This window comes from Heteronotia binoei, chromosome 15, assembly GCF_032191835.1.
Source record: "Heteronotia binoei isolate CCM8104 ecotype False Entrance Well chromosome 15, APGP_CSIRO_Hbin_v1, whole genome shotgun sequence".
Lineage (NCBI taxonomy): Eukaryota > Metazoa > Chordata > Lepidosauria > Squamata > Gekkonidae > Heteronotia > Heteronotia binoei.
The window spans coordinates 3,372,520-3,384,331 of record NC_083237.1 but is presented as its reverse complement, the minus strand read 5'-3'; the positions used below and the strand labels follow the sequence as shown (position 1 = coordinate 3,384,331).

Sequence of the window (11,812 nt, the reverse complement as noted above, 5' to 3'; positions counted from 1 at the left end):
TCTAAGACCTTTTCTATTAATTCTCCCATCTTCGGAGTTTTTTTCCAGTCTCCCAATATTTTGCGCACAATATCCTAGCGGCAGTGACAACGCGCGTTACCACAGGCGCATTTTCCTTCCCCGCCTCTTTCTCTGAAGCACATTTTTAATCCTGTCTTTTCCTACAAAGTGCTCTGGGCAGAATCCACAGTCCCGCCTGCCTCATTTTGTCTTCACAGAAACTAAATGAGAGAAAGGCGAATCTGAGAGACTGACTGGTCCGGGGTTACCTGGATCGCCCAGAACCTACTCCAACCCTCTAACCAGTGAACTGGTTCTTCACAACTGGGAGGGCAACTCCCCCCCCCCACTCACTTGGGAGACATAAAGCAGAGGAGAAAGGGGAGGGACAGTGGCTCAGTGGTAGAGCATCTGCTTGGGAAGCAGAAGGTCCCAGGTTCAATCCCTGGCATCTCCAAAAAAGGGTCCAGGCAAATAGGTGTGAAAAACCTCAGCTGGAGACCCTGGAGAGCCGCTGCCAGTCTGAGAAGACAATACTGACTTTGAGGGACCACGGGTCTGATTCGGTATAAGGCAGCTTCATATGTTCCTTTTGGAACCCAAGCCCCCCATCCCGCCAGTCATCTCAGGGGAGCACTCACTTCTTCTCAAAGGCCTTGTTGGAAGGCTTGAGGGTGGCCAGGTTCTGGAACTCCACACTCTCTCCCGCCAGCCCGTCCTCGCCGTACCGCAGCTGCACCACCTGGTTGATGGAGTTGCGCACCGTGGCATCGTACTTCACCATCACCGATTCCATAGACTTGATCAGCCGACGCTGGATGTAGCCTGGTGGGCAACAATGCATTCGCAGACAGGGTGTCAAGAGAGACTTCTTGCCATTTGTTTGGGAATACTTTCACTTCCGCCGTCTGTTTTGTGCTGCTCCTATCTCTGTGTAACAAATGAAGCATTCTTTCTGCCTAGTCTTGGAGATGGCCAAGGTAATCTCTGGCTGATTATGTTTGCACCTGCAAGGGGCCTGGGAAGAACTAATGGAGGAGGGATTGCTTGCTTCGCACTTTGGGTTTGAATACGTAACGTTTTTTACATAAAGTATAAGTAGAGGGCAATTTCCCACCAAAGCCAGTTTTCACAAGAACCATCTTGCCCTGACCTGTCATGAATCAATAAACAGCTATTCTTGCAATGGACTGTCGTTGATCATTGAACTGTTGGGAACTTGACACAGGATTGAGTTTGATACAGAGGGAAGAACATTCCGCTGCAGTTATTAAACTAGCATCAATGTGAACTCAGCATGTGAGACTGTGCAGCTCCTAAACAGTCTAGCCATTCCCTGGGTGTTCCTAGCTTTATAGCCAGGGTCCTCAACACTGCCCGCTAAATCCTTTTGGAAAGCAGGTGAGGACAGATGTGCCCAAGGACTCAAGAAGGGTGGGGCCTCCTGTTCTACATCCCTTGCCGCTTCCCCACACCACCTTCCTCGCCAGTCAAATCACCAGTTTCTGCTGTTTTGACGGCTGTGTCAATCAAGCCCTCTCGGCCACCCATGGCATGGAAGAAGAATTCTGTTGGGGTGAGGCCGGCCAGGTAGGAGTTCTCCACGAAGCCTCTGCTCTCTGGACCGTAATCGTCCTTGATGAAGTGGGGCAGCGTCCGGTGCTTGAAGCCGAAAGGGATGCGCTTCCCTTCAACATTCTGCTGACCCACCACGGCAATGACCTGTGAAGCAGGAGCAGGAATGGGAAAAGGTAGGGCCAGCGCACACAAGGCCCTGCAACAGTACTCCGGGGCAGCCCAAGGAGTGAGCCCAAGCCTACCTGGGAGATGTTGATCTTGGACCCTTTGGCACCCGACACCACCATGGACTTGAAGTTGTTGTACTCGGAGAGGGACTTCTGGGCGGAAGAACCAGTCTTGTCTCGAGCGTCGTTCAGGATTCGGTTGACCTGGTTTTCAAAGGTCTGCCGCAGCGTGTTCCCCGGCGTGGGCTCCAGCTCGTTGTTGTGGGCCTTCTCGATGACCTGGTGGCGAGGAAGAGAAGCAAAACCTTTTAAGGGCCAGCGCCCCTTTCCAAACCGGGCTCCCCCAGTAAGCCTAAGCGGCAAAGTCCGCCTCCCTAACCAGAAACACTCCAATCCATCTCTTTTTACCCCAACTGCCCATCAACCAGTCACGCTCCGTTCCACCTCTAACGTGACTGATTTTCCATTTGCCTCTCTGAGCATCTCCAGGGTCACCCCCTCCCTTCGTGAGGAGAGCCAGTTTGGTGTAGTGGTTAAGTGTGCGGACTCTTATCTGGGAAAACCGGGTTTGATTCCCCACTCCTCCACTTGCACCTGCTAGCATGGCCTTGGGTCAGCCATAGCTCTCTTATGTGGGAGAACCGGGTTTGATTCCCCACTCCTCCACTTGCACCTGCTAGCATGGCCTTGGGTCAGCCATAGCTCTCTTATGTGGGAGAACCGGGTTTGATTCCCCACTCCTCCACTTGCACCTGCTGGAATGGCCTTGGGTCAGCCATAGCTCTGGCAGAGGTTGTCCTTGAAAGGGCAGCTTCGGTTAGAGCTCTCTCAGCCCCACCCAGCTCACAAGGTGTCTGTTGTGGGGGAGGAAGGGAAAGGAGATTGTGAGCTGCTCTGAGACTCTGTCCTTGAAAGGGCAGCTGCTGTGAGAGCCCTCTCAGCCCCACCCACCTCATAGGGTGTCTGTTGTGGGGGAGGAAGGGAAAGGAGATTGTGAGCTGCTCTTAGACTCTGTCCTTGAAAGGGCAGCTGCTGTGAGAGCCCTCTCAGCCCCACCCACCTCACAGGGTGTCTGTTGTGGGGGAGGAAGGGAAAGGAGATTGTGAGCTGCTCTGAGACTCTTTGGAGTGGAGGGCGGGATATAAATCCAATATCTTCATCTACCTCACAGGGTGTCTGTTGTGGGGGAGGAAGGGAAAGGAGATTGTGAGCCGCTCTGAGACTCTTTGGAGTGGAGTGCGGGATACAAATCCAATATCTTCTTCTTCTTCTACGAAAAGGGCCGGCAGTGAAGGCACACAACAGCCCAGAGTGCGTTGAGGATGGCTTCCTTGACCACTAACCAAAAAAGCCCTGGCTTCCTTGCCCCTATTTATTTAAAATCAAAATTACAATTTAAAACTGCCAGGAACTTAAATCAAATCAAACTTAATCCCAAACAGCAGCCTCCTGAAAACTGACAGTGATGGGAGCGCCTGGGTGCCCCTCCCTGGGGCAGATGATTCCACAACGGTGGGGCTGCCACCGAAAAGGCCCTCTCTTGTACACCCACCAAACAAGCTCCGTTGACGGATGGGACGATCCAGAGTGCCTCTCTTTGGGATCTCCCCTCTCCTCGAGTAACCCCCCCCCCGAGGCCTTCCCTCCTTACCTCTATCACATCCTGTTTAGCCTTCTTGATGGTGTTCTGAATGTCCTGGTAGGTCTTGGCGTCAGCGATGGAGTCCCCAATGCCAATCGTGTGACCTGAGAAAGGGAACCAGCTTCAAAACCAGCCCTTTTGGAAGACAAGATGGCTGGGAGAAGGCCAAGTTGTACAGAATAACCCAGCTAAGAAGCGTCACTAGCACCTATTTCTGCACGCTACTGAGGTGCTCCTCTTAAAAAACGGAATCCTACTCTCAGTGTGGGTCTGCCTTTTCTCCTGCCAGCTCTCAACCCAGAAATAAGCAAAACCACTGTAAATAAGATTCTTAAATATATAAATCAACTAAATATGGATTTTTCTGTTGAAGCCTATATTGATAAAGTACATATGGAATTACCGACTACAAAGTACTTTTCTCTCTTTCTCACAATATAAGAATTCGTGGGCATTCAATGAAATTGCTGAGCAGTCAGGTTAAAATGGATAGAAGGAAGTCCTTCTTCACCCAAAAGGTGATTAACTGCCACAGGAGGTGGCGGCGGCTACAAGCATAGCCAGCTTTAAGAGGGGATTGGATAAAAATATGGAGCAGAGGTCCATCAGTGACTATTAGCCACAGTGTGTTGGACTGGATGGGCCACTGACCTGATCCAACATGGCTTCTCTTATGTTCTTATGTGACACAGAGTGTTGGACTGGAGGGGCCATTGGCCTGATCCAACATAGCTTCTCTTATGGTCTTATGTGACACCAAGTGTTGGACTGGATGGGCCATTGGCCTGATCCAACATGGCTTCTCTTATGTTCTTATGTGACACAGAGTGTTGGACTGGAGGGGCCATTGGCCTGATCCAACATAGCTTCTCTTATGGTCTTATGTGACACCAAGTGTTGGACTGGATGGGCCATTGGCCTGATCCAACATGGCTTCTCTTATGTTCTTATGTGACACAGAGTGTTGGACTGGAGGGGCCATTGGCCTGATCCAACATAGCTTCTCTTATGGTCTTATGTGACACAGAATGTTGGACTAGATGGGCCATTGACCTGATCCAACATGTCTTTTCTTATGTTCTTATGTGACACAGAGTGTTGGACTGGATGGGCCATTGACCTGATCCAACATGGCTTCTCTTATGTTCTTATGTGACATCAAGTGTTGGACTGGATGGGCCATTGGCCTGATCCAACATGGCTTCTCTTATGTTCTTACATGACACAGAATGTTGGACTAGATGGGCCACTGACCTGATCCAACATGTCTTTTCTTATGTTCTTATGTGACACAGAGTGTTGGACTGGATGGGCCATTGACCTGATCCAACATGGCTTCTCTTATGTTCTTATGTGACATCAAGTGTTGGACTGGATGGGCCACTGGCCTGATCCAACATGGCTTCTCTTAGGTTCTTATGTGACACAGAGTGTTGGACTGGATGGGCCATTGACCTGATCCAACATGGCTTCTCTTATGTGACACCAAGTTTTGGACTGGATGGGCCACTGGCCTGATCCAACATGGCTTCTCTTAGGTTCTTATGTGACACAGAGTGTTGGATTGGATGGCCCACTGGCCTGATCCAACATGGCTTCTCTTATGTTCTTAAAGATACGCAATATCTAAGGGTTTTAAAACTGACAAAAACTGTGAGAATAAATTCCAATCACAATGGGGAAAATCACCAAAAAGAACACAGAAAAGTCCTCAGATAAGTGTCCAAAACATCAATTATAAATCAGAAGAATCAAGAAGAAACACATGAGGACCCTAGGTAATGGCTCTCTCATTTTGGGCCCCTTCTACAGTGAAACCAACTCGAAAGGAATGTTTATACAAACTCAATCTTCAAATTTAAAGCTATACAATTCACAAAACCTGTGTTCCTCGTTCCAAAAGATGTACTAAACTGTATTCTTTCTCATTGGCGTCATTCAAAATTTCAGAACACGAACTCATCAAAGCCCCGAGGCTATACCATCGCTACCAAACTTTACCTTCAATGAGCAGCCAGTTGTTGATGACGGTCTGGATGTTGCTGTAGAAGAGGCGAGTGGTGTCGTGGCCCATCTCCAGGTAGGAGATGTGGACCAGAGAGCCGGCCGAGGTTCCCAGCGACTTCTTGCACAAGATCCCCATGATCAGCTCCCCATTTTCCACAATGACCTGCAGAGGAAGAAACGGAAGGCGGGCGACTGTTGATACAGACTCACAAAGGAAGATCTTCCATGGCTGCTGCTGGGTGCCATGCTGTACAGGTCTTCCAGAGACGGGGCACGAAGGCCAGTTCTCCTTTCGTCCATTCCCTTCCATTTAGTCCACACACCCCTTCCTCCAAGGAGCTTAAAGAAGTGTACTTGGATGGCCTTGTCCCATCGTTTTCCCTTCACCACCACCCTCTGGGAAGCACGTTAAGTTCAAGAGCAAACTGAACGACCTGAAATCACTCAGTAAGTTCTGTGGAGATCCAAACTTAGATACGTCCCTCGTCTAAGCCAGCCCAATGGCTCTCTGCTGAAAAACAGTGTGGCTGATTAGACAGGTGGCAACCCGAGACAGGGCCTTCTCAGTTGTGGGACCAAACTTTGAACTCTCCCCCCACCCCCCCGGAGATTCTTTTGTCTCCCTTTATTGGTGGCCTCTGCCAGCAGATGAAGATTTTTTTGTTTCCTCTGGCATCCCTTTCCAAAGCGTGTTCCTCCATTAAGCCTAGCCAGCAAAGTCCACCTCCCTCCACCTTGGCCCGTCCATCTGGTGTTTCTTGATGTTTACTAAACTGTCACATTTCGACCCAGGTTCGTATCCCCACTGGCTGACCTTGGGCCAATCGCACCCTCTCTGCCTAACCCACCTCACGGGATTTTGTGAGAATAAAATGGAGAAGAATAAAGTAAGCCACTTTGGAAAGAAATGTGGGGTATAAATGCGGCAAAAAAAATTCTGGGAACCCACTGTTCCAGGAGCCCAGGACATGACCCAACATTAGAGGGTGCTGCACAGGAGCAAAGGGTGTTCCCCCCACACCCACCCTGTCCCCAGCCACCTTCCCAAGGGCGGCCCAGGGCACTACCTTGGTGTCCCCAGGAGAGATGTGTTTGTAAGGCCCGCTGTCTTCATCGTCCGGGTGGGTGCTGTGCGTCCGGATGCAGTTGATGTGGCCCGGGATGATCAAGGAGAAGATCTGCTTCCCGGTCCAGAGGGGGCGGGGCTTCAGGATGGCCGGCTGGGGCACTTTGCCGTCCCACGTGGAAAGGAACATTAAGAGGTTCATCACCTCCCCCTGAAGAAAAAGAGGGCGTTCTAAAGGGCAAAGAGCTGAACACACAATGTCTCCATCCCCCTCCGAGTTTGAGATTGCCAGACTGCCCGAGAACTACTGTGTTGATGCTGCAATGCACGGGATCTGGTGACAGGGGCTTGCTCCAGAGGGTAGCATTCTGGAAAGACCCTCACTCATGAGTGCTTCGCAACTCTACCCTAGAATCACAGAGTTGGAAGGGACCTCTAGGGTCATCTAGTCCAACCCCCTGCAGCATGCAGGAAACTCACAAACATCTCCCCCCTAAATTCACAGGATCTTCATCGCTGTCAGATGGCCATCTAGCCTCTGTTGAAAAACCTCCAAGGAAGGTGAGTCCACCATCTCCCGAGGAAGCCTGTTCCACTGAGGAACCACTCTAATGGTCAGGAAGTTAATCACAGAATCAAAGATGGAAGGGACCTCTGGGGTCATCTAGTCCAACCCCCTGCAGCATGCAGGAAACTTACAAACACCTCCCCCCTAAATTCACAGGATCTTCATTGCTGTCAGATGGCCATCTAGCCTCTGTTGAAAAACCTCCAAGGAAGAAGAGTCCACCACCTCCCGAGGAAGCCTGTTCCACTGAGGAACCATTCTAACAGTCAGGAAGTTCTTCCTAATGTTGAGCCGGAAAGTCTTTTGATTTAATTTTAACACATTGATTCTGGTCTAACCTTCTGGGGCCACAGAAAACAATTCCACCCCATCCTCTGTAGGACAGCCCTTCAAATACTTGAAGATGGTGATCATATCACCTCTCAGACACCTCCTCTCCAGGCTAAACATGCCCAGCTCCTTCAACCTTTCCTCATAGGACTCGGTCTCCAAACCCCTCACCATCTTCGTCGCCCTCCTCTGGACCCGTTCCACCTTATCTCTATGCTTCTTAAAACGTGGTGCCCAAAACTGAACACAAGACTCCAGGTGAGGTCTTACCCTGAACTATAATAAATTTGTAACCCACTTTCTGCACTGCTTATCATGCGCGCATCGCGTCCCAGGACTTGTCCCATTCTGTTGCTTTGTACTACTGACTTATTCCACTCCACCACGTGCTTACTCTACTTTAACAGAAACAAATCCATTTTGCATCTCGGCGAGAATATCATAAAAATATACTTTTCTTAAAAAAACCTAACAACTGTAAAAAGCAAATAAAACAAAAGCAAAAAAAAAAAGAACAAAACACACATTCTTTCTTCCCGTTACTGTTTAAACAAGCAACTTTCCGGAGAAGCCGGGAACCGTGGTCTCTCTGCCAACAGGACCGTGCATCTACCCACCACCTCTGGAGATGCCTCCCCTCTCCCACTCACCCTCTCTAGGAAGACGTCTCTCTTTGTGAACTTGCGGACGGCGGTCAGGGTGTCCTGCACGATTCCCATGACTGGCCTGTTGGACTGTGGGGTGACGATCATACGGGGAACCATGGCCAACTCCTGGATCTCAGCCCGCGTCTCCAGGGACTGGGGGAGATGGAGGTTCATCTCATCGCCGTCAAAGTCAGCGTTGTAAGGGGTGGTCACACTGTCGGGAGGGAAGGAAACTGTCAAAGGCAGAGCTCTGGCCAAAGGCCAGCAAGCGGAGGCTGCGACGTGGCGGTAGAGTGTATGCAAAAAGTCCCAGGTTCAATACCCAGCATCTCCAGTTAAAAAGGACCAGCCAGTAAGGCAGAGGCATGCTAATTTGAGTATTCAAGGTATGTTCTGATGCCTGACTTCACAGAGATTTACTGGAACCGGCTGCCTCCCCCCCACAGCCACCCACAAAACCCGTGTAGCTCAAATCCGCACCCGAAGCTCCTGGGGGGGGGGGGGGGGCTCACTTGCCCTGGATAGAACCAGTTAGGCCATTCCCCACCTGCCTCAACACTGCCTCCAAGGCGTCAGGAAACTTGGACGTTCTGCATGCAAAGCACCTGGAATATTTCCTTGGTGCCGTGCTCTGAGTGCAAATGCTGACAAAGATGCAGCTTCCTTCAGTGGGACGCAGCACTGAGTGGAACATGACTCTGAGTGTGTGGAAGCCCTGGCTGGGATGCTCTTTTGAAGGATGCACTTCCTGGCAGGCTATAATCTGATTTATCCGCGATACTAACAATCAGAAAGGGGAGCATTCAGCTCTGAAAGGAGCTTCCTTTCTCTGTGCTGTAGCTCTCAGGCACAACATTGCTCTCGTATGCGTGCATGCTGGGCAAACATTTTGCAGGCATTCACTTTTGCAGACGTGTTCCTACCGATGCAGCATAATGGGAGGCTGCGTAACAGCCAGATAGGGAATTCCTTCCAATGCTGAACTTTGCATCAGAGACCACAACTGGAGTAGAGAGACATCCTGGCTGTACTGAGCCAAACACCAGACAGCAAGTTAAAACGATCTGCTCCCAAATTTCCATTCAGCTTGTTAAGAAAAAAAATTTTTTTTTCAACCGCTTGGGTCTCTTTGAAGATAGTTTTAGAAAGCAGACACATTGGCCCGCAGTTAACAGTCTAGTAGGGCTTTAGAGACCAACAAAATTTGGGGGGGGGGGGTATAAGCTTTCAAGATGAAAGTTCAATCCCTGGCATCTCCAAAAAAGGGTCCAAGCGAATAGGTGTGAAAAACCTCAGCTTGAGACCCTGGAGAGCCGCTGCCAGTCTGAGTAGACAGTACTGGCTTAAGGGGAGGGACGGTGGCTCAGTGGTAGAGCATCTGCTTGGTAAGCAGAAGGTCCCAGGTTCAATCCCTGGCATCTCCAACTAAAAGGGTCCAGGCAAACAGGCGTGAAAAACCTCAGCTTGAGACCCTGGAGAGCCACTGCTGGTCAAGGGAGGGAGGGTGGCGCAGTGGTAGAGCATCTGCTTGGTAATCAGGTCCCAGGTTCAATCCCCGGCATCTCTAACTAAAAAGCATCCAGGCAAGTAGGCGTGAAAAACCTCAGCTTGAGACCCTGGAGAGATGCTGCCAGTCTGAGAAGACAATACTGACTTTGACAGACCCGGGGGGCGGGGGTCCGATTCAATACAAAGCAGCTTCATATGTTTATTGTTCCGTTTGGAAGATACAAACCTTTGACTCTGGAAGCCTTACACTCCCCAACACAATTGTGTCGGGTCTCTTAAGCTGCGACTGAACTCAAATCTAGCTGTTCACTTGGTCTCAAGATTCCCAAGTTGTTCTTTGAGAAATCCCCGATCCCCCTTCTCCACTTCCTCCAAAAAAAGTTGGTACAAAGGTGAACGGAAAAGAGCATCTTTGCTTCACCTGAGATTGAGACGGAAAGTTGACCAGGGCAGGATCCGGACCCTGTGCCCCATCATGGACATCTTATGCAAGGTGGGCTGCCGGTTGAAAATGACAATGTCCCCGTCGCACATGTGCCGCTCCACCTGGAAGATGATAAGCATGGCCGCTTACTTCAGAGGCCAGGTACAGACACAGGGACAGTGAAGACACGGGCTCGTTTGTCAAGCTAAACTCAAAGGGACTCACAATCCACTCCTGGCCAACGCTGTGTTGACGACGTATTTATAACATGTCATCGACATGCACAGAGAGCAACAGAAACAAAGGAAGACAAGGACACCCAGCCGTTGTACCAACTTTAATCCATTCAATTTAAAGCAAGCCATTTTGGGCATCCTGCTGTGAGCCACTCAAATGCCACAGGAATGGAAAGGCTGCATTTCAAAACAGCCAAGGCCAATGTACAACATGCCTTTGAATGCTGTCAAGTGGCAAAAACATAGCTCTAAACAGGGAAAAAATAACCAATACATATACTAAAAACTGTTTAGAAAACCAACGGAACTGCATGGGAGAAAAACACACACCAGGATTCAAGCAAAGCCAACCACGACTTGCCAGAAAACCTTGTGAGAACCTCTCAGAGAGAAACTAGTTATCTTCAGATCTTAATTTTATTGGTGGTTTCATGAAAAAAAGAAAAACGTTTCAGATTTGGAAAAATATGTAACATTCATTCATTCAAAGAAGATTTCACACGTGCAATCGTATGTGTTTCCTAAGTAGATTTTGATCATTGGCTTGTTCTTTTTCCCTTCGGCTTTTTACACTCTTTTTGTAGGTTTTAAAAAGCTGCCTCCCTTTATTACCAACACATCTCTCTGCCATCCTCTATAAAACCTTCTCTCTTTGCTGACAAAACACTCAAAGGTTAAGGCCAGAACAGCCAGTTTGGTGTAGTGGTTAAGTGTGTAGACTCTTATCTGGGAGAAGTGGATTTGATTCCCCACTCCTTCACCTGCACCTGCTGGAATGGCCCTGGGTCAGCCAGAGCTCTCTTACCTGGGAGAATGGGGTTTGATTCCCCACTCCTCCACTTGCAGCTGCTGGAATGGCCTTGGGTCAGCCAGAGCTCTCTTATCTGGGAGAACTGGGTCTGATTCCCCACTCCTCCACTTGCACCTGCTGGAATGGCCTTGGGTCAGCCATAGCTCTGGCAGAGGCTGCCCTTGAAAGGGCAGCTGCTGTGAAAGCCCTCTCAGCCCCACCCACCTAACAGGGTGTCTGTTGTGGGGGAGGAAGGCAAAGGAGATTGCAGGCCTCTCTGAGTCTCTGTCCTTAAAAGGGCAGCTTCTGGGAGAGCCCTCTCAGCCCCAGCCACCTCACAGGGTGTCTGTTGTGGGGGAGGAAGGTAAAGGAGATTGTGAGAGCCAGTTTGGTGTAGTGGTTAAGTGTGCGGACTCTTATCTGGGAGAACCGGGTTTGATTCCCCACTCCTCCACTTGCACCTGCTAGCATGGCCTTGGGTCAGCCAGAGCTCTGGCAGAGGTTGTCCTTGAAAGGGCAGCTGCTGTGAGAGCCCTCTCCAGCCCTACCCACCTAACAGGGTGTCTGTTGTGGGGGAGGAAGGCAAAGGAGATTGCAGGCCTCTCTGAGTCTCTGTCCTTAAAAGGGCAGCTTCTGGGAGAGCCCTCTCAGCCCCAGCCACCTCACAGGGTGTCTGTTGTGGGGGAGGAAGGTAAAGGAGATTGTGAGAGCCAGTTTGGTGTAGTGGTTAAGTGTACGGACTCTTATCTGGGAGAAACGGGTTTGATTCCCCACTCCTCCACTTGCACCTGCTAGCATGGCCTTGGGTCAGCCAGAGCTCTGGCAGAGGTTGTCCTTGAAAGGGTAGC

The 11,812-nt window shown here is 50.1% G+C and overlaps 1 protein-coding gene across 2 annotated transcripts in view; it reads right to left on the bottom strand.

The window, feature by feature from the left end:
- The window catches only part of POLR2A (RNA polymerase II subunit A), a 42,159-nt gene that overhangs the window by 16,180 nt on the left and 14,167 nt on the right, over nucleotides 1-11,812 (bottom strand). The window contains exons 9-16 of one of the 2 annotated variants that reach the window (XM_060256692.1): nucleotides 9,936-10,060; nucleotides 8,009-8,219; nucleotides 6,462-6,671; nucleotides 5,389-5,557; nucleotides 3,397-3,491; nucleotides 1,821-2,024; nucleotides 1,500-1,722; nucleotides 642-825 (exon numbers count right to left, since the gene is read on the bottom strand). In XM_060256692.1, coding sequence (XP_060112675.1) covers nucleotides 642-825; nucleotides 1,500-1,722; nucleotides 1,821-2,024; nucleotides 3,397-3,491; nucleotides 5,389-5,557; nucleotides 6,462-6,671; nucleotides 8,009-8,219; nucleotides 9,936-10,060 — 1,421 coding nt within the window. Of the gene's footprint in view, nucleotides 1-641; nucleotides 829-1,499; nucleotides 1,723-1,820; nucleotides 2,025-3,396; nucleotides 3,492-5,388; nucleotides 5,558-6,461; nucleotides 6,672-8,008; nucleotides 8,220-9,935; nucleotides 10,061-11,812 lie in introns of both variants that reach the window. The other variant, XM_060256693.1, reaches the window with a different exon arrangement.